We start from the raw sequence: 24,290 nt of genomic DNA on the forward strand, positions 1-24,290 counted from the left end.
CAAACTTAGTTCATGACCGGCTTAATGTTTGAGAATCAATATCACTAAAATTTCGTATCTGTAACAAAATTAACGCTTACATGAACTTATCATTTCGAAAATGTTGCTTGACCCTATTGATAGTTGAAAGTGTTAACAACCTGTTCAGTCTTTTGTTTTCAATCACATGGTTTAAACGACTAATTCTATTTGAAGTGATGATCCAATGGCGGAATATAAATGCGGTTGTAAATAGTTCAACGACCTATTAAATTCTGACATAGGTCCAGTGGCGGATCCAGGGGGGGGGGGCGGGTGTTGGAAACCCCCTTTTTTGCCGATAAATGCATTTGCCTGGGGACATATGGTTGGAACCCCCCTTTTATCTTGTGTTTGGACGACCCCCTTTTGAAGACGGCTGGATCCGCCCTTGAGGTCACACTGCTATGGCCTTTCCAAATGAGTAATATCTAAATAGACAAAAAATATCATTACTTAAAAGAAAAAGAAAAAAACATTCATTCAAACAGCTCCAAAAAACAATGAATTTTCAAATGGTAAAACAAATATTCCAAACAAATTAAAATGTACAAATGCTGATGTCCCGAAGTTTAAAGATACCAACTGAGTAGCCTCAGACTATAAATTGAACAACTTCAGATATAACGAAAATCAAAAATCTTGTCAAACAGAAAATGTATTTATTATTAACATAGACTAAAAATATTGAGAAGGAAAACAGTTCTTTTTGGATATCAAAGAATTTTCCCGTTGGTAAATCGATATCTCTATGAACATAATCATCTCGCCGCGTGGAAGCTCTTTTACATCGCGATGACCGTAAGGGCATTCCGATGTATTGCTGCCACTGAGATTTGACTTACGTTTTTGACTAGTAATCGATCGTATAAATACGAGAACATTTCTTGGTGCAAAATAACAATCCGTATCGCTTGTTTTAAATTCCTTTCTTCAATGAATACTAAAAAAAATTGTTTAGAAAACAAGTTAATAAGATGTAAATGTCTGTTGACGTTAGAAATATGCATATATCTTTTTCTAGATTTATAAATTTAGATATTTCAGTGCTGTTTATTTGGTATTTTAATCGTTCTTGTACCATCATAACTGTCGTTACCGTTAAAGCTTTAGAAGTATGCTAGTTCATATTGCACTTTACAAAAGATTCAGCACCCAAATGACGTTTTTGGAGGACTGGAAAGCAGTTATTAATAAGGGGAAATTTTAAAGATTTATAGATATAAGAAGATGGTGCATGAGTTCGAATGAGACAACTTTCCATCAAAGTAATAATTTGTTTCAAGTAAACCATTATAGATCAAAGTAGGGCCTTAAACACAGAGCCTTGGCTCACAGCGAACACCAAGCTATATAGGAACCAAAAAATTACTAGTGTTAAACCATTCAAACAGGAAAACCAACGGTCTTATTTGTATAAAAAAAGGAGATTCAAAAGTACAGATCAGATTTTGTCGAATCAATCTGAACGAGGGCAGTATGATTCATGTTTGTCACAAGTTAGTTTCATTGTTATCAATAAAGAAAATCTTCCATGCGTGCGTTACGAGCATATCAGATATATATTATTTCAGTGCGTTCATTATAAAATTTGCTAAATGTTAACGTTATATGAGTATGTGAACAATAATTTTGATACTTAGCTATTTGATTACGACAATGTTTATTAAACCCAATCGGTACAGGCATTTTCAAATTTTAAAATGGTGAATTGAACCTGGTTTTATAGCGCTAAACCTCTCACGTGTATGACAGTCTCATTAAATTCTGTCATATTTACAACGATGCATGAACAAAACAAAAATATCATTTTGGTCTCTTGTGGACAGTTGTCTCATTCATACCACATCTCCTTTTATATATATAATAGGTAAAAAAAAGTAAAAGTATGGGTACAGCAGTCAAATATTTATACTAATAAGTACTAATATTGATATAACAAAACCACCGCTATGATATTTTAAAAGTATCACATTGATATTGACTAATAGCATTTGTATATTGATGTTTATAAGAAAAACACAGCACTTTAAATTTTACACGGACATACACGTTTGCTTCTAACTAACTTCTTAATGTATATTTAGACTCAATTGCTGTTTTATTTGAACAATAAGTTTTAAAATTAGTATTTTCTTATTTTTTCGTTTTTCGAAAACAACATTTTCCGAATAGGAATGTCTGCATATTTACAATTGATATTAGACAATATCGCTATGTGATATAAGATAAGTTTTTATCGATTCGCCTCTTAAAAAGACTGAGCACATATTTCAGAACTTGTGATTCTACCTATAAATAGACAATAATAGTGCATTGACTTGACATATCAACGATATAAGGATGATCCTTAGAAACGGAGAAATGCGAGGCTGTGCCGAGCATTTTCCCCGTTTCGGGCCGAATCATAATATCGTTGATATGTCAAGTCAATGCACTATTATTGTCTTTATACTGCAATCTAAAAAAACATTTTCGATTGTTGTTTAGTGTGTTAATGTTATTTATTTGATTTAAATATTGGGGAAAATCACCCTTTAAAAAGGCCTCATATCACACAGGCGGAGAAATATACAACACAATGAAATGTACATCATAACGTACCTGTTGAAAACCGCAATCAATGGTGAACGAATTCGTTTGTTTACAGACTAATATATCAACAATAAACATAAAACATAATGATTTATAGTTTGCAAACAAAAAATATTAATAAGTGAAATATGTTTTCCCAAAAATTGTAAAAGAAACAAGTTTAAGGTGGCTCGGGTGTCTTCCTCCATCTTGGATTTTAAATAAGCAGATATCTTTGGTCTATATATTTGATGAAATGTGCAAATTTTGAGAGTTGTATGTAAATTATGTAAAAGACTTTTGATATAAATATAGAAAATTGTGTGTTTTAACATAACTTCAGTTGTAATTTTGTAAAAACGCCTTGTTTGTGTTTGATTAGATTTTTTCAAACTTTGCCAAATAAGGGGAGATAACTCCGATAAAGTAAATTTTACAATAGAAAGTGTTATGAATTTACCTATTTTGATATGTAGCAAGAAAACAAGTTCGGTGACCCCATTTTTTCTTTTGCTTATTTGAAAGCATGTTATAAGAGCAATATTCTCACATTTTATCTAAAAGTTCTTATAGTACGTTTTCGTTTTATCACACAAAATTTAATTTTCCATGAATAATCTATACAAAATCTGACAATTTTGCGCAACCTGTAGCGTGAAAAAAAGTCCGGTGACCCATACTTTTTTATACAGTTTTGAAAAAAGCATGATAAAAGCTTTATCTTGACAAGTTATCAAAAAATTCTGTCAGTTTTAATTAAGACGCCCCAGCCACCTTAAGTCGTTAAACGCATCGTTGTTTACATTGGAAACAAGAACAGGTTGAAGAGGTCGTATGAATAATTAGATATTATTTCGACAATTTCTATTTAAATATTCATAAGGAAAAGTGATATCAGGTCAGTGACTGTATATGACATAGAAATATACGGTCAACGCATTTTGACTGCTCAAATAGAACGGGTGCAGTATAATTGGTTATATAATATGATGTCCTTACATAGGACATGTGGTTTATAGAAGATGTTTTCGAGTTTTACTATTGATATACACACTTAAGTCTGCTATAGATATAGCGTATGGTTTACAGAAACTAGTATGTTCTTTTCTTTATTTATGAATATTATATTTGGCCTGACGTTGATCGGTTTGTTGTTCATATAACTTGCTATATTTTTAACATTATTTACCCTCACCAAATTGTTGTTTCAGGAGCCCGTATTATTTGTTGGTCTTGTGCGATTTTTAATATTATTTTATTTTATATATTTCGGATTAAGTATGACGTCATTATCAAAATGTAAGGTACCAGCCCCTACTTATTCTTATATAAGAATTTTGTTGTTGATGTTATTATGTGTAATATATGACAAGTACACGCAGTGGATGAATTGTATATTTTGAATTGTGCATAGATTTATGATGTTATTTATTTGAATGTTCACCATATGAAATGTTTTGTTTAGACATGCAGCTTTAAGTATTTCCAGTCTTTTTGTAATTTAGAACACAAACAGTGACATAACAGAAATAGAACATATTTATTTTTGACTAGAAAATTTCATCACTTTAATATTCTCATTTTGAATGATTCATGGCACATAAAGTTTAACTTTTCACAGTTTAAATCTTTGAAACTGTTATTAATAAAAAAACAAAGTGGCATCACATACTTCCCAATATCTGTATTATATCACAAACTTTCGTTTAACATAACTTCCATGTTAATTCATTTGAAATTTTTGAAACTTTTGTCCTTCTTCATGTTGTTATATAAGGCTAAAGTGTCGTCTGCTACCAGTGCCTCGTTCAAAAATTAATTTGCATTTTTAAACATGTGCTGATGTCAATCCACATAGTGTTACTGTTAGAAAAACGCTTTTTGTATGCGTGTTGTTAATTAACTGTGGTTGTTGTATGAAGAAATGTGATTTCTGATATCATTCCTTTTGATTGAATCGTTGTTATATGAAGTTTTCCATTGTAGACTATGAAATGTAAATTATGAGCACCTGTTCTGAGTGTTGATCTTGATGAATGAATGTGTAAACTCCTGCGCATGTGCAGTAGTTATAAGATATCAAGCTAATCGTTGATGATTATTAGTTCGATTTTTAATTTAACGCTTTCACAGTTGTACTCACCGGCATATCGTATATCCATGAGTTGTATATAAAGTATTCACATAGTTTTTATAAGCTGTCAAGTTGTTTTAGCGGCGAATTCTGTAATTTTGTCAGCCGTTAACACACACTTGTTTTGTTCTCACAGAAAAGCTGCTTACTCCGGTGGCGCAGTTGTACGTAAAAAACGCTAAAAACGTTAGTCTTGATTTAAACTTTGGCTTGTTATATTAAGGCAGATGTTTGATTCAGGTCAATTTAAGACAAAAATTCCAAATTTACTTTAACAAAATTTATAGTTATTTAATATAGTTTTTAAAGTTAAACCTTATTTAAGTGGACTTTTAGGAGCCGGACTCTCTTAAGATTTTGATCTTTTGATCTAATAAGTCATGTTAAGTTAAATTTAAGAACTGTAGCAAATACTTTCAAACCTTTTTAGTTAATTTTACGGATTTTGCAGGCAATGGTTTAGTTATAATAGTTCGAGTTTATATTGAAGTTAATCTGTTGAAAAGTTATTTATTTGATGTTTGCAATTTTAACACACTACTTTAAATAGGAATAAATAGGCAATATTTGAAATTAGGGATTACGGTTTCAATAAAGTTTGTAAACCATATTTAAATTCGATAACAGTTAGAAAGGATCTAACTGTAATCTTAAAGTAGGTACTGTTTCAGGAAGGACCTGACAGTTGCCTTGATTTTATGGAATTATGTATAAGGAAGGACTTGACAGTGTTTCTTTAAACAACATTTTTGTATCTATATCAGGAAGCGCCTGATAGTTATTTAAACATATTTTAAACTGATAAAGAATCAGTTTTCTAAACGTATTTATCTAAATCAGAAAAGGTTTCTGATTAACTTCTGCTAAAATTATTAAACTTTATATTTATAGAAATGTTAGTTAAATAAGTAATTTATATAGCAAGAATCAAACATGTAAAAGTTCACATATAAATCAGTACAATTTTTTATATATTACTACAAACAGTATTATGTGGGACTAGATCACAACCTCCTATTTTTCCACGAATTTTAACACATTTAATAATGCATTTGGTGTACCTTATTTAGAATTGACAAATTTTCAAAAGATAAGAGTTCCTACATTTTTTGGGAGCTCTGAGACTTGTTGAGAGAGGTTGAGAGAGGTGCTAGAAATTTTATTATTATGTAATTACTGTTTACTTATATTGTATTGTGGAATACATATTTGATGATGAGTTGTAGTATATAAAACTAAATAAAAATGGAAACTTGTTTGGTGTTCTTTTCACCAGGATACGCATGCAAAATCTGATTGTCCGGATTTTTATCAAAGCAAGAGAACAACCTACAATCTAGTCATAACAATAAATGTTCAGACTTCAGACTTGTCAGAAATAGTCTTGAGTTTATTCTTTTCGAAGTGGTTGGAATTTAGATATTACATTTTTGTTTTCTGTTGGATTAGTCACCCCTGGCTCGCTACAATATACTAGTATAATTTTTTATTAGGGTCTAGCTGAAACACGCCTCCGGATGCGGAATTTTCTTGCTGCATTGAAGACCCTTGGTAAACTTCGGTTGTTAGTTGCTCTTTAGTCGGGTTGTTGGGTCTTTGGCATACTCCCCGTTTCCATTCTCAATTTCATTAAACATCAAAACAAATATGTTTGCCTGGTATGGATATAGTAACTAAACTGTAATTGTTCTTTTTTTTTTTTATCAATATGTCATTTGGCCTTGATATTTTAATAACTTATTTTGTAATACTCACAAATCAAAAGTAATAGCACAAAAATACTGAACTCCGAGAAAAATTAAAAAAGGAAAGTCCCTAATGAAATGGAAAATCAAAAGCTCAAACACATCAACGGACTGGATAACAACTGTCATATTCCTTACTTTATACAGACATTTTCTTATGTATAAACTGTTTTTTTTAGATAGCTTAACCGCTCACATGTATACAACCGCACCAAATTCCACAACATTGACAACGATGACTTAACAGGTAAAAAAGTAAAATATAAGGCAGTTTATCATTGTGCCATCACCCCAATCATTAACAAAAACATACAAAAATGTAACGAAGAAACACAAAATAACATAAAGATCAAGCATATTAGAAAACAAATAAAGATAAGAATACACAGATCTACCACAGTTCAACAATACAATGACGGGATGTATAAGTACAAAGGAACGTCATATATGGAACGAAGAAACAAAAAAATGCATATAGATAAAACTCAAAGCAAAAATAAAAGACGTGCAACAAACAAGTTTTCGAAGTAACACTCAAAGGCATATAGACAAAGCACATTGGCAAAATGAAAGACACGAGAAAATCATAAACAAATTAACAGAATGTACAAGTACCACAAGTATCTTACATGTAATACCGTAAAAAAACAAACATTTAAAAAAGATTTTGCAACCATGATTTTAGAGTAATGTGCAATGATATATGTTCTTGTGTAGTCTAGACATACATATGAAAATCTAAATTCTAATATGACGAGCTTCTTTCGCTTTGCAAACCAAACTCCGAAACAGTGGTGACGTTGCTTCGCTAAACTATCACGTTAAAGTCAACGTAGCGTAGTAAAGAGGACGTAACCGCTGTTTCGGAGTTTGTTTGTAAACAACACTGATAAAATTCTTGATATATCTTTACTCATCGCAGACTCAGAGATATACATAATAATGGCTGTTACTATATACTTCCCACGTAAATCTACATATATTGGAACCTATTTGCAAACCCTTTGCCAATGTTATTGTTTTAAAAAGTGCAATTAAAAAAAGACAAAATACCTATTCTTTTCTTATTCGGATGCATAATAAAAAGAAGTAATGCACAAGAGCTTGGAGAAATCAACAAAATAAAAATGAAATAAAATTCCGCGAAAGTCTTTTATTTTTTTTGGCGCATTTAAGTCATTCAAAACCGTTTTTTTAAAGTCTTTCGGTCTTTATATAATTATCAAGAATTTTGTGATACTCTCAAATTAAAGTGTTTGAATGATACTGGCAAGGTATGCAACCGTGATTTGTCACAGACTCTGCTTTCCTTAAGCGTTGTCACCCATACAGTACTTCCGTAAATTAAGAATCAATATACGACGACGACCAAAACTAATCCGTTCTGTCGATAAACGTCGAATACATTAAAAATGATGACACTTAAATCAGAGAAAATTAGAGGAAACGATTCATGACCTAAGACCCAAAAGAAATCCAATGCCTGATAAATTAGAAAGATTACTCCTAGAATTCGAGAAGAAAAATATACCCTTTCTCTATAAAATATATATTAAGTGATCACTGTGGACAGTAAAATTCAAATTGATAGTAAGTAGGGAGGGGGGTAGGGGGGAAAGGAATTTGGAAAAAAAGGGGACGGACTAAAAAAAATTATCCTGTCCCTAAGAACCAAAGTATACATTTTGAAATATTTTGAAAGAATTTCTTGAGAGTAGGCCCGATAAGCATGTAAGACTGCTTTTTGACCCAACATTTAGCAGTTTTACAAAAGTGTTGAAATGTAAACTTTCAGCTATTTATCGGAAAGTAAAATACTTTTGCTAAATAAATATGGGCGAGTTTTGACAATACAATGCACACATATCGGGTACGAGCATCATTTAGCCATGCTTTATTACTGAAATCTTCAGAATTTTACCATTTGAGTTTTATTTTAGACGGTTTCCGACTTCAATGGAAATGGCCGCATTTGTGTTCATTCTTAATATTTAAAGGTAAGTTGTATTTGATAGATAACGTATATTCATATGGTGAAGACAATCTTTCGATCACTTTAATTGCGGTCTGGAGCTGGCATGTCAGTAACTTCTTGTAGACTTTGTTGATTTATGTATCATTGTCATTTTGTTTAGTTTCTTTTGTTACCTATCCTGACATAGGACTCGGACTTCTTTTGAACCGAGTGTTGTTGTGCGTATTGTTTTGCTACATTGGATAGAGGTATAGGGGAGGGCTGAGACCTCAAAAAATTTGTTTAACCCCGACGCATTTTTGAAAATGTAAGAAGAGTCACCTATGAAAGAAAAGAAACTACAGCTTTTCATAAACTCACATGTAAACAGAAATTAAATTACTTCAATCATATTGACAAGATATGCATTATTGATTTGAAGCATTCGTCTTAACTCGGCCGATTCCGTACCCTCATCTAGAGAGTAGCGGATTCTACCGAGGATTGCCGTAGCAGTCTTTGTCTTGTCAAATTGATTATGCAGATTATGAATTTTTATATTGCAATTGCAACACATACCCAACTATATCAGTCCTATTCAGGACCGAAACTCTGTCGATAGATATTATAGGGTATACAATATTGTTGAAATCAGATCAATCGTATTATAGGTCTCTGTTGAAATGTAAACAATAAAATATTTTTTTTACAAATGTTAAACTTTATATCGATTCATTGAATGCCTGGATTTAGCTTAAAATATTGAATTAAAAAAAAGATTATTAAATCATATGCAAAGAAATATCGTTGAATTTCCTATAAAATTAAAAAAAAATCTATTTGAATTAAAATTTGAATCATAATATTTCTTTAAAATATTATGGAAAAATAAAAATATTTGAATATCTTTTTAGCAAAAACTATTTTTTTAAAGACATTTTCATAATATTCATATTTTCTTATAGTTTATTATGATAGATACTTCTTCTGGTTTGAAACGGGAAATTAAGAGAAAGTTTATTTGTACATTTATGTAAACTTTTGTGTATCGCATAATTTAAACTCTGGTAATACATGTATACACAAGATGTTTAATGTCAACTGGTTGTTTTTGGTTTGCACGTCGTCTACCTGACAATATATTGTTATGTAACATTATAACCCAAGTCAAATTTCACCTGTTCTGTAAAGGGATGAAATTTTAAAGGTATAGAATATTTATCTATATTAATTGTTGGGCATTGTTTTTTTTTCTCATGGGATGAAAACATTTTTTGTTCTAAAAGGGATGTATAAATATGTTTCTAAAGAAAGATAACAATACAGAAAAACACCTTTAACAAAAGAAGAGAAAAATTATATTATAATTTTATTGTAAACTATTTTCTGGTAACAGTATATCCTGGATATCTGTCAAATAAATGTTCCCGTGTCACACTTAAAAGATATTTTTTTAATCAAGAAATTTTGAAATCAATCATATCGAAATATCGAAAGAAAAGAACAGAAACATCAGAGATTCTGCATGAAAATATTAATATAATCTAGGAAAGTCTTACTATACAAATCCTTGATTTGATGCAACATTTTCATATACATTATCCGCCATTTTGAAAAATCCCGAAAAATTCCCGTTTTTAAATCGATGTTCGACAGATTTTGACTTGTAATTAAACTGTTTTAAGTAGTATTCTTCGCCAGGTACATGTTTTAATTTACTTAATCGATTTGCAAAGTTTGTTTTTTATGTACGGAATTTCTTTACTTTTTGTACAAGTAGACATGGGTATCGGTAATTTAGCATGGAGGCAACGGAGAAATGACGAGAAAAGTGCATGTTTTTACAAGTCTAAAGTGACAGACTTTAATCAAAAATTAAACTGTTAGGACCAACATTTTTTGATAGAAGTATGTTTGAATATCAAGGATTGATTTTCAAAACTTAGAAAACGGTTCAGGTTTATGAGAAAATTAAACTTTATTGAAGCATCTATGCATTTTATATGGGGAAATATAATACAAAATGGCGTCTAGAATACGTCACAAAAGTCACGTGATGTCTAACTTAGCTGTATATGTCTGTAATTTATTATTCAATGTTAATTAATCACTTCCTCATCAACAAATTTATTAGATTGCAGTAGCAATTTTTCTTATATTTGTTTAAACATGTTTAAATTTATATAAAAGTGGAATGTGAAAATCTTTAACAACAGGTGAACTGGTACTTTTCTAAACTCAACACCATAGACAACAACTCAACCAAAAAGAAGAAAACGTCCGAAGGAAACTTGAAACTATAGAACATATCTCCTTTAATCTTTTAGACTACAAAATGTAATTAATATCTCTTATAAACTATATTTTATAAACTATGTAAAATAGTGTTAAACTATATAAGATATTTTTAAACTATATGAGATATTTTATTAACTATGTATTATAAACTACATAAGATATTTTATAAACTGTATTATAAACTATATAAGATATTTTATAAACTGCATAAGACATCCTGTCAGCTGTATAAGCTATCTTATAAACTTTATAACCTATTTTATAAACTTTAAAAGATATCTCATAAACTATATAAAATCTTATAAATTTTGTTTGATATCTAAAAGTTAGAATAAATAGTTAAACGGCTTGCTATACCAAAAGATGAACTGGGTGGACTTATGTGATCCAAAATAGTAAGATCCTGCAGCACTAGTAACATTATTGTTTAGCCATGTAAGAAATGCTTATTAAATTGAAAGTATGTTTGGTTTGTTGGTATTGCTAAAAAAATGATGTATTGTAATACATGTAAATGAGTAAATAGAGATGTTATGGATACTGCAAAAGACAGTAATTAAACACTCAATAACTATTTTTGTAGTTAATTCTCCAATTACAATAGTTCATGTTTCTACTTCCAATTATAAAACATTTTTTTAAGTTATGAAAGAGAGCTGACCACTGAATTTCTTTCTTTGGACTGTACATATCAAGTATGGTTGATGAGACTTGATGAATTTGGTGGATTTGAACGTATTGAATTGAGTCTAAAATTTACTTACAGGACTTGTGTTTGATTACAAATATCTAAGTATACATATTTGTTTAAAAGGCAGGCTGAAGGAAACCTCCGGGTGCTGGAGTTTCTCGCTGCATTGAAAACCCCTTGGTGGACTTTCGCTGGTGTCTGTTATATGATCGGGTAGTTGACACATTCCCCATTTCCATTCTGAATTGTTTTTTTTTACCATATATTAAATATTGAATTGTATATTTGATGTCGTTTAATTTATCGAAATATGTGTAACATAAATACAAATATATAACTTACATAATGGTTTATATTCGAGGACAACGAAAATTTATGACAGCTTAAGGATGTACTTTGGTGAGGTTTTGGAATTTGTGTCAAATGTTCGAACTCCTTGGGTTTTTTCCATACAATACAATGTAAAATATTTTGCCCCATAACACCCATTTATTTTTTCATATAAGACTTAATAACTTATGAAAGGTTATTTACCAGAAATTTATAAGATTCTTGATTTTATTTCTTTTGTTTTGAGACCCAAATAATACCAATGCAAATATAAGGGAAAAGTCGGAGTCAGCCTTTTCCCGCCATATTTTAAATCTCAAATATCTCGAAAAAGAGGTCCATGATCTATCAATATTTTTAGCTTAATTTTTATCCTTAATTGATGCTCTAATAGCTTATAGTATTAATTTAAAATTCTTAATTTATTAATTTTCACCTAACCTCACATAAGTACATCCTTAAAGGGGTCATTGAACGATTTCCTATGTAACTTTTCTTTCCATTTAACTATGAAAAACATGCTTTGAATGTTATCAAATTTTATATACTTTTTGGTGATTTTCAACTTAATTTGAATATCGAAACCGGCTGCTAGCATCCGCTTGGATATTGAAAATCGAATAACGAATAAACAACCGGCTGCTAACTTTGCATACATGTTGTGGTATGGTCAGTTGCCTTTTAAATCTGTTAAGTGTAAATATAGTGGGTTATGTTTAAGTTTAAACATATTTATTTATAGTGGATTGGGAAACAAGTTTTACAACTTATATTAATCCCTTTCCACTTTGCGGGTGCGAGTGCTGCCTTGTAGCGGCATTAGCCTACTCTTTTTCGATAATCTATCTATCTTTAACGTGCAAGAGATGTGGCTCTCTCTTAACACGGGCCAGCCATTTATCGTCCCCGTCTGACGGACTATCATCGTTTCCTCAAGACCATACTCGTTTCCTCAAGACCATATAGTGGGTTATGACAAACATCCAGCAAGGTGTGTCAAATACATAAATGAAACCGGGTGGATATAGGCATCATATAACAGCACTCGGTTCGTAAATATTGTAAGGGTTCTTAATTAGAGGTCGTAGGACTTTAACAACAAATAACAGAAGTCTCAAATAAAGACCCTACAAAACACAATTATGAAATACTATAAACACTAGTGCAAAGAAAGATAACTCTGACATGTTTATGAACAAGTACATTGCACTGTATACAATCTAAGTAAAATAATATTCTCATTCTCTTTTACATTTTTATTTTCTGTCTCAAAGACTCAACTTAAACGTGTGTCTTACAACTATTAGTTTGTGCATCTCATAAACTTAACTGCGATAAATATTCTGATATCATCTAGAATATGCATGTTTTATTATTTTCTTCCAAATGATATACAAGAGAACTAAAAGATATCAAAGTGCTATTAAAATTCACAAGTAAGGAAATACACGTAGAGAAAAAACGAAAGTAAAGACCAAATAACACACACCAAAAACCCATCACATAAAACTAATGTCTGAGGGAACCAAACCCAACCAAAACAAGGGGTGACCCCATGTGCTTTGAATGGTAACCATATACTGCTCCAAATATATCACGTGTTGCTGACGTAAGCACAAACCGGTTGATAAGTCTAAAGCATATCTCACTGTGCCCGTGGTTGTCTATACATTTTTATCGTTTTTGCACACTTTACTGTGATTGTCGGGTTAAACTATGCAAGCTGTAAACATGGTAAATGTTTGAGATTTATTTAATTGATATTACTCCGTGCTTTTGTTTTTCAGTTGTAGCATGACCATCTATTTGTAAAGAATATAATCTCAAATCGGTGATATGTGCTGTCTTAAGGTAGATTGATGGTATACCGTCATCTTGGATTGTACAACCACAGTACAAAATCGGTCTAGTTATTTACCCGAATCTTCAATTGTGGCGACAGATTTGGAATTATTTGGTTAGACTGTTTATTGTTATAAAGAAAACTTGGTGATTTATTGTATTATTCAAAATATTAAAACAAATATCATTTTTTTTTAATTTTTAGAATCATTTTTTTTCAAATGAGCCATTTGAGGTGAGATAACTCTTTTAGTAAAAATTTATACTGGACTAATTTATATAATGGAAATTTTTTATTTTTACTTGTAGCAAGAAAACAAGTTCGGTGACACCATATTTTCTTTTGATTTTCTTAAAACATAATATAAAATCCTATCTTATCACAATTTATTTCAAAATTCTATCTCATAGAATTTTTTTTATTCACACAAATATGTTTTTCATGAACAATCTAACCAAATAGGCAATTTTCAACGACCCATAGCTTGAAAAATAGCACGGTGACCCATACTATTTATTATATTTTTGAAAAAAGCATAGTAAAATCTTCATTTCGGCAAATTATAAGAAAATTCTGTTTAAAAAAGTATATACGTATGATCTACCTTAACATTGCAGTGAGTAGAGTTATTTTGCTCCGTGTTATAGGCATCTTAACATTGTAGTGAGTAGAGAGTTATTTTGCTCCGTGGTAAAGGCATCTTAACATTGCAGTGAGAAGAGAGTTATTTTGCTCTATGTTAAAGGCATCTTAACATTGCAGTGAGTAGATAGTTATTTTGCTCCGTGTTAAAAGCATCATGGTAACTTTGAGATGAATAATAACAAGTACGGCTCTAATCCTATTGTTTTCTGTTAGTTTTTCTTTTTTTTTTCACTGTGCATGTGACATGTTTGGGATACCATATATCCTTTTTTTTTAATATAGTACTGTATATTTGCCACAAGACGCTAAACATCTTACAATGTATTCTACCAACCACTTGACAAAGGACTGAAGTATCTCACCAGCATTTTTTTATACATAATATATACATACTATATGTAGCTATCAACCGTAATGCATGACTAACTATGCACCACTTATTGCGGACCTGTTTTTGTATTGCTATGAGTTACAATTTATGAAAAAAATAAGCAAAGACCCATCGAAACAACATCTGATAAACAAATTTAATAATACTTTTAGATATTTGGATGATATTTTGGCTCTCAATAATGACGACTTCAATATGTATACTAAAGAAATTTATCCTGTTGAACTTACTTTAAATAAAGCTAATACTAACAATGACCACTGCCCTTTCCTCGATCTTGATATATATATCACTAAGGGAAAGCTTAATACTAAAATTTATGATAAAAGAGATGATTTTTCATGTCCTATCGTTAATTATCCATTTTTAGATGGTGACGTTCCCTTGTCACCATCTTACGGTGTTTATATATCTCAACTTGTACGATTCGCTCGTGTATGTAACAATGTTTTAGATTTTAACGAGAGAAATTTATGTATTACTGACAAATTATTACACCAGGGTTTTCGATATCAAAACATTTACTAATTTTTATCATCGGTATAAGGACAACATTGTAAATATAGCTCAACATGCAGACTTCATATACGTTCAGGTATTTCACATCAAATTTTTTATGGAAATATTCTTTATATTCACCTCAGAAACTAACAAAACATTTGAATAGACTTATTAAGAAGGGATATAGTTACGAAACTGTTGTCAGGTCATTAAAGATTGCATATTTTGGCGTTAATATTGATTCACTTATAGGGTCTTTGCATCGGAACTAAACACATTTATTCAAAAACCAATTGTTGGCATGACACGGGTTATGTTCTTCTCATATATGTTATGATTGTATGATTCTAAACCCCTAACGGGAAGGATTGTGCCTGATGTTCATATGATGAAATCATAATCTTTCAGTCAGTTTAATTGAAGTCTGGAGCTGGCATGTCAGTTAAATGCTAGTAGTCTGTTGCTATTTATGTATTATTGTCATTTTGTTTATTTTCTTTGGTTACATCTTCTGACATCAGACTCAGACTTCTATTGAACTGAATTTTAATGTGCGTATTGTTATGCGTTTACTTTTCTACATTTGCTAGAGGTATAGAGGGAGGGTTGAGATCTCACAAACATGTTTAACCCCGCCGCATTTTAGCGCCTGTCCCAAGTCAGGAGCCTCTGGCCTTTCTTAGTCTTGTATTATTTTAATTTTAGTTTCTTGTGTACAATTTGGAAATTAGTATGGCGTTCATTATCACTGAACTAGTATATATTTATTTAGGGGCCAGCTTAAGGACGCCGGGGGCGGGAATTTCTCGCGACAATGAAGACCTGTTGGTGACCTTCTGCTGTTGTTTTTTCTATGGTCGGGTTGTTGTCTCCTTGACACATTCCCCATTTCCATTCTCAATTTTATAATCATTCAATAGAAAAAAGAAGATGATTGCCAATGATACAACTGTCCACAAGAGACCAAATGACACATATTTACAACTATAGGCCACCAAATGTGCCTTTAACAACGAACAAAGCTCATACCGCATAGTCAGCCATAAAAGCCAAGAAATGACAAACGTAAAACAATTCAAACGAGAAAGCTAACAGAATAGTTTATGTTCAAAACAAATGAACGAAACACAAATATGTAACTCATCAACAAACAGCAACAACTAGATTACAGGCTCCTGACTTGGGCCATGTACATACATAGACGGCGTGCACAAAGTTGACGGCAACAGTAAAATGTGCTTTTTTAATAGCTTTATATATAAAATATTTATATGTATTTATAATATTGTTTGAAGAAGATTTTTTTTCATGATAAAATGATGAATGCATTCCATAATAATACACATTACTAGTAATGTAAATTAAAATTTTATCTATAAAGCACGAAACAGACACATAGAAAACGGCAAAATTCGGTGTAACTTGTAACATTAAATTAGCATAAAATAGAGTTTATGACCTAAAACTTACACAAATTTAACATTGCATCCCACATTTTCGTATAATAGTATTGTTTAGATTCGGACTCTGACATTATATAAAATTTACCGCAAAAAAATCAAAAACGACCATGGTAGATAGGCTTTGAATGATCTTCGTTATGTGTAAGAAGTAGTAATTTGGAAGGACTAATAATCAAAATTGAAGAATCGGTAAGAAAAAATATGTAATTGCTATCTTTTTATTTTCAAAATAACTTCGTATTCCAAATGTGCAAAACCAGAGGTTTAATAAAATCTGCAACGTATGGATGATTCGATTGTCCAGACTGAACACCTGAATTTTTTAAATGTCCAACTATTATGTTACATTCTAAAGAAATGGCGTTTTAACGCTGTTTTCTGATAAGGGTCCACGACATAGTCACTATTTATTTCCATGACACTGCTCGTAGCATATATTTATTTATATTTTCAAAATGTGTATTTGCTGCACTTTTTTTTGTTCGAAAAAAAAAGAAATATTTGAACGTGAATGTTTACAATTATGTGATAAACTACGTGTCCAGTGTTTTTGTTACGCTTACGTTTTCTGAGCGAAAATGTCCACGTCGTCAATGTTTTTTTGTAATTTGAAGACGTTACATTTGTGGACTCAGCTTTGTGCACGCCGTCATACAGAATGTGGCGGGGTTAAACTTCTTAGCTGGATCCAAACATTCCCCCTTATCTAGGACAGCGTTGTAAGCTCAAGACAATATTTTGATATCATACGTTACAATAAAGTTTGCCATTTCTGAGTATTTTATATTTTGGTTTAGTTTCTTTTATAATGCATTTCAGTACATTTCACTGAACTATTTATTCAAGCATATTAGGTTGCAACATGTTGTTCTTGTTTTTAATGATTGATCAATTGATTGTTGGTTGCTTAACATCAAGTTTACAAAATACATGTAGCATGTATGTTCAAGTCGAAAATAAATTGAAGAAGATGAGTGTATATTAGCATGTCCTTTTTTATTCAAAATATTGAATTGTAAACAAAATTCAGTAGTTTTCATACCTCAGACTGACTCGTTTTACAAAATTATTTGTTCACAACAACCAAAACTGACCATATAAGCATTTTATTAGGTAAATCTATATAGCCGCATAGTAAATGGGTTATATTTTCATGTAAGGATTGATTTTATAATGAAAAAGGTAGCTATATTTGAATATTATGACTGAAAAATTTTGTTCGCAGCAATTTAGAGTGCCAGCATGTCTTTTTTTTATTCAAAATATTGAATCGTAAACAAATTTCAGTAGTTTTTATACCTCAGACTGACTTGTTTTATAAAATTATTTGTCCACAACAACCAAAACAGACCACATTAGCATTTTATTATGTAAATCTGTATAGCCGCATAGTAAATGGGTTATATTTTCATGTAAGGATTGATTTTATAATGAAAAAGGTAGCAATATTTGAATATTATGACTGAAAAATTTTGTTCGCATCAATTTAGAGTGCCAGCATGTCTTTTTTTTATTCAAAATATTGAATCGTAAACAAATTTCAGTAGTTTTTATACCTCAGACTGACTTGTTTTATAAAATTATTTGTCCACAACAACCAAAACAGACCATATTAGCATTTTATTATGTAAATGTTTATAGTCACATTGTAAATGAGTTACATTTTCATTTAAGATATGATTGTATAATATAAAAGGTAGCAATATTTGAATATTATGACTTAAAAAAATTGGTTCGCATCAATTGAGAGTACCAGCATTTTCTTTTTTTATACAAATTATTGAATTGTAATCCAATTTAAGTATTTTTCATACCTGAGACTGACATGTATTATAAAATGATTTGTCCGCAACAACCAAAACTGACCATATTAGCACTTTATTATGTAAATCTATATCACGGCTGTAGCGGATCACATCATTCAGGCAGGCATCAAATTATAATAAGACGATAACTCAAGTATGCGGTATAAATATGTATCTTTTATTCCTCAAAATTACACTTAATGTTGGCTTCTTATACTCATATATTATATCAACCGATTCTCTACAATAGAATACAAATACACATAAACATACATCGTAAGTAAAAATATAACTTAAAACACTAAAATCATAATACTAAACAAACAATAGGAAACACTTTCTTTCACGCTTTCTTTCACGCTTAATGAATAACTTGTTAAAGTAAAAAGTTAATTGAAATAAATATTACTTTATAAATACTTTTACAATTCTTAATATTTCTTCTTTAAATAAATATTCTTCTTAAAAATGTACATAAATTATTTCTTACCGATTATGATCTCTCTATAAATAACGATGTGTCTCCGTAATCAAATAATTTGTAATGAATAAAAACTATAGACAACGTAACGTACGTAAAAGGCTAAACGTCATAAAACATTAAAAAAGGGAAATATAGCAATTCATAAGAGCGCAACGTTACATGTATGCGCAAATACCCAAAAATCGTATCTACAAGTATTACAAATAAAATAAATAACTTCAGTAATAATTAATGAAGTAACCCAACAATTTGGAATTACATTTCAAATCTAACACTCCCCACCATGACATTTCTATAAAATTGTCATCACACAAAAAAACTAATAAAATATCAATTAATTATTGTAAATTCTATTGAGAACATTCAAGTATGCATAGTTTTGTTACTGGTCTTAAAAATTTTGACTCTTTTGTTTTGATCACACAACTACGTATAAGACTATCGCGGCTCCTAATAACCTCAATTACTCGGCCTAATGGCCACTTTCCTCTCGGTGTATGGTCATCTGCAACGATTACAATGTCGTCAATCTTTATATCTCGCTGTTCTCTTTGCCATTTATTTCTCTGTTGTAGAGTTGGCAAATATTCACGTAACCAACGTCTCCAGAATACATTGGCTAAGTATTGTATCTGCTTCCACCACCTTTTAGCATACACATCTTTCTCGTCAAACACCCCTTGCGGTATTGAAGTGTTGTTTTTCATAAGTAACAACATATTCGGTGTGAGAACTGGCAAATCTCGAGAATCATTACTGACTGCTGTTATCGGTCTATCATTGACGATTCTTTCGGCTTCAGCCATAAAGGTAAGTAACTGTTCATCGGTAAGCAGTTGTTCATTTGCAAGAGCTCTGAGAATTTTGCGTGTCGTACGAATCATTCTTTCCCATGCACCACCACGATGACTAGCATTTGGCGGATTGAAAGTCCAATTAATATCCTTGTGTGACATGTAACTGGATATTTTTGTTTTGTTCCATTGATCAATATATTTCCGAAGTTTCGATTCTCCACTGACAAGATTTGTCCCGTTATCACTATACACCTTTTCAGGTATGCCTCGCCTGCTCGTAAAACGTTGGAAAGCAGAAATAAAGGAATCTGTAGTCAAACTATGAGCTACTTCTATGTGAACAGCTCTTGTTGTCAGACATGTAAAAAGGCAACCGTATCTTTTAACGACTGAACGTCCAACTTTAACATTTAATGGACCAAAATAGTCTATTCCAACAAAGGTAAATGGTGGTTTATCAGGAGTTTTCTGATCGTCTATAACAGAAGCCATCTTCTGAAAACAAAGCGGTGCTTGATATCGTCTACATCTTACACGCCTGTTCAAAACTGTTCGGACAGTACTAGGTCCTTTTAAAATCCAATACTTTTCCCGTAATGATGCTAGCACTTGTGCCATTCCTGTATGACCATTTTGTTCATGAAACGACCTGATTATCAAAGTGGTAACGTGATGAGAATTTGGTATAATGACCGGACATTTGCTTAGTGACAAGTTGAGACGTCCCTTGACGCGCAATAACCCATCATGCATAACAGGATTTAAAGATGCTAAACGACTATCTTTCTTAACAGGATTTTGCTTTTCAATCATTTTGATTTCATTTAAGAATGATTCTTGTTGTACATGTATCAATATATACCTTGTTGCTTCCTGTAATTCATCGGCATCTAAGCTGTCTGTCTTTATTTCATCGTCTCGTTTTAAGAAACGACGTATACAATATTTCTTGAAACGGATTAGCCATGCTACAGTCCGTTGTAATACTTGCCAGTTTGAAAAGTATGTAATTATATCGCGTATCGAATCAGTTGTAGTTGAGTTAATCATAACAACCTTTTTGATCTCAATATCTTGCTCGTCTACCGTTGATACAGCTTTTGGTTTCGGCCATTCATACGAGTCTTTCAACAAGAATTCTGGTCCATGGAGCCAAAATTTGATCTGCTTATTATCTGTTGCAAGAATGCCTCTAGATGCTATGTCGGCAGGATTTGATCTTGTATCTACGTATCGCCACTGACCTGGTGATGTCAACTCGTGAATGCTGCTCAATCTGTTTGCAACAAATGTTTTAAAACGACGAGATTCATTCTTAATGTATCCAAGTACTATCATACTATCGGTCCAAAACACTACGCTGTCAATCTTAATCTCTAATTCGTCTCTAATTATTTCGTAAAGTTTGCATGCAACAACGGCACCTGATAACTCTAGTCTGGGAATTGTTGTCTGTTTTAATGGCGCTAAACGAGATTTCCCCAGAATAAGTGAACAGTTCACTTTTCCATTAGTGTCTACTAGACGTAAGTAAGCGCATGCTCCATAACCAATTTCAGAACCATCGCTAAATATATGAAGTTGAGCATCAGATATTTCTTTCATGTCTTTTGTCTTGAAGCATCTAGGTATTGATATATTTTCAATTTCTGGCAGAGTCGATTTCCATTTTATCCATTCTTCTTCTTTTTCTTTTGGTATAGGATCGTCCCATCCAAGCTTAATTGACTGTTTACTAAGTTCTTGTAATATAATTTTCCCTTTTAAAATGGTTGGCGCTATGAGTCCCAGTGGATCAAATATCGAACTTACTGTAGAAGTTATTCCGCGTCTTGTCAGCGGCTTCTCTTCGAGTTTGACTTTATATTTGATGGCATCATCATTTACATCCCATATTACGCCTAGTGCGCGATCGGTCGGCAAAGCTGTGTTTGACTTCAAAATTTCAACTGAAGGTGCTCGTTCCGAATTCGGTATTTCGTTTATAACGACTTTACTGTTACTTAACCACTTCGTTAATCGGAATCCACCACGTTTCATAATTTCTCGTAAATCCGTTGCAAGCTGAACGGCCCTTTCTTCCGTGTCCACTGACTTCAAGAGGTCGTCTACATAAAAGTTTCTTTCTACGGTTGATGCTATCTCTGTATCAAATAACTCACCGTTGTCGATAGCTGTCTTTTTCAATGCGTTTGCGGCACAACTGGGCGATGATGTTGCACCAAACAGATGAACCTGCATCTGGTAACATTTTTGCTGTACCTTTAAGTTTCCATTTGGCCACCATAAAAATCGTAAAGCATCACAGTCATCGTCTTTCACGCGGACTTGATGAAACATAGCCTCTATATCAGCAGCTAATGCAATGTGGTCTTGTCTAAATCTCATTAGAACTCCTACCAAGCTGTTCATAAAGTCTGGACCTTGTAATAATCGGCTATTTAGCGAAACATCTTTAAATTTGGCTGCACAATCAAAGACTACTCTCACCTTTCCGGGTTTATGTTCATTTGTGACAGGGTGGTGTGGAAGGTACCATATGTGACTTGACTCATTACTTACATCAGTAACTTCCTTTGCATATCATTTTTGTATATAATCACTTACTGTTGCTGTGTACATCTCATGCAGCTTCGGATCATGTGACAATTTGCGGTGTAATTGATTCAATCGAGCATGTGCTAAAGGCAAATTGTTCGGCAATTTTACATTTTCATCCCGCCACGGTAATCCGAGTTTATAGTGTCCATCTTCATAGGCTATTGTTGACTCCATTGTTTTCAAGGCGCGTTTATCCTCCAGAGACATGCATACTTTCTCCGTGCTAGGCTGATCGAGAAAATCAGTGGTCCAAAGTCGCTCTAACTGCTGCTGCAAAATTAAATTATCTGCATGCTCAAAATTGACGTTAACTACATCACTGGGGCTTGTGTTGTTGATTGGTCCTCTAACGATCCATCCTAAGCGCGTTCGTACGGCATATGGCTCATGACTACTTCCTGAACGCACTTCTATCGGAATATGTGCTTCTGGTGTATCGGTGCCTATTAGAAGCAGAACTTTATTGCTGCTTATTTCTGGTATATAAATATCTGACAAGTGTTTAATGCTCTTAATATCTTTATTATTTGCGGCTGAGTGTGTCGATATCGGTAGATTTTTAACTGACCATACCTTACTAAGTGTTATCGGACAGTTGCTGCCAACTGATTGTACATGTAAGTCAACCTCTTGACCTTCATGTCGGACTCGCTGTGCTGTTGCTGTTGTCATTTTAAATGTAACCGGTCTACTTTCGGTTTCTAGCATTTTTATCAAACGCTCGTCACATAACGTTTTATCCGCTCCATCATCAATCAAGGCATAAGTTTGACAAGTTTTCCCATTTGACCCTTTAACCTCGACGGGTATAATTCCTAGACAATTCTTAATAACTGTCCCGGCGGATGAACAATGGACGCTTACCTTTGTAGCCGTGTGATCAGTGTTGTTATTTTTACCCCAACTATGCATTAAAATGTGATGTTTAGAGCTACAATTTCTACAGAACACATTTTAGCTTTTCTACAGTCCCTTGAAAAATGTTTACCCTTTAAACAATTAAAACATAGCTTAGCAGTTCTTACAAAATTTACTCTATCGGTTAAACTCATAGACTTGAATTTTACACACAATTCTAAATTATTACATGTACCATTACAACAAATACATTTACGATCTTGTGTCGTAGCCTTGCTGTCATACATATTATTAGAAGCAAATGTAGATACCTTCTCTCTTGTATTCATATCAGTACGATTGTCTATATCTTTTCTATATGTATTTGAGTTTTTTCTTACGAGATCTAGACCAAACATTGACGAAGCTAGACGAGACTTTTTATCAATAAAATTTGCCAAATCAGAAAATCTAGGTTCTCTACCATTTTCAGTTATGGAATGAGCAATATCAACCCATTTTACCCTTAAATGCATAGGTAAACGCTTTACAATCTTTCTAAGATTATCAGTATTATCTATATCAGAAACATATCCTAATTGTGATAAAGTTATCTCACACTTTTGCATTTCAAGAGCTAATTTTGAAAGTGACTCAAAATCTGACGCCTTTATCGGGGCACCATATACAAGATTTTCTATATAAGACCTAACTATCATGTGTGACCTGCCATAACGTGAGTGTAAAATAGACCTAGCACGTTCATAACCCTTTTTCTCTAACAATACACAATCTTCAATCGAAGATTTAGCCTCACCATTACAATACTGTATTAAATAACTTAACTTTAACTGATCATCTGTAACTCTACATTCAACATTCGTTTCAAAGTTCTTTATAAATTTGCAGTAATCTGTGGGTTTTCCATCAAAGTCAAAAGTTCAGGTTTAGGTAGATTGAATCCTTCTTGTAGTGTTGATGCTAATCTTTGGAATGCAGTATCGATGCTGCTGCTTGACTGTAAACTTCCGGCAGTGGTGCACTCTATCCCTGAAACGGCATTTTCTGTACTCTTTGTTGTAACATGTTCCTTATTATTAAGTGTCTTATTTTCTGTGTTAAATGGTACGTTTATGTTTTGCTGGATCTTAAATGTCACCTCTGTATCTTCTTCTTCTT

The 24,290-nt window shown here is 32.1% G+C and overlaps 1 protein-coding gene across 1 annotated transcript; it reads right to left on the reverse strand.

Annotated features, from left to right (window-relative positions):
* Positions 1–19,226: 19,226 nt before the first annotated feature.
* LOC134684802 (uncharacterized) lies at positions 19,227–22,982 on the reverse strand. The gene is made up of 2 exons (XM_063544113.1): positions 22,488–22,982; positions 19,227–22,247 (listed from the first exon to the last, which is right to left on the reverse strand). The coding sequence occupies exons 1-2, from the start codon at positions 22,980–22,982 to the stop codon at positions 19,227–19,229; spliced, it is 3,516 nt and encodes a 1,171-aa protein (XP_063400183.1).
* Positions 22,983–24,290: the final 1,308 nt, after the last annotated feature.

This window comes from Mytilus trossulus, chromosome 9 (assembly GCF_036588685.1).
Source record: "Mytilus trossulus isolate FHL-02 chromosome 9, PNRI_Mtr1.1.1.hap1, whole genome shotgun sequence".
Classification (NCBI taxonomy): Eukaryota; Metazoa; Mollusca; class Bivalvia; order Mytilida; family Mytilidae; genus Mytilus; species Mytilus trossulus.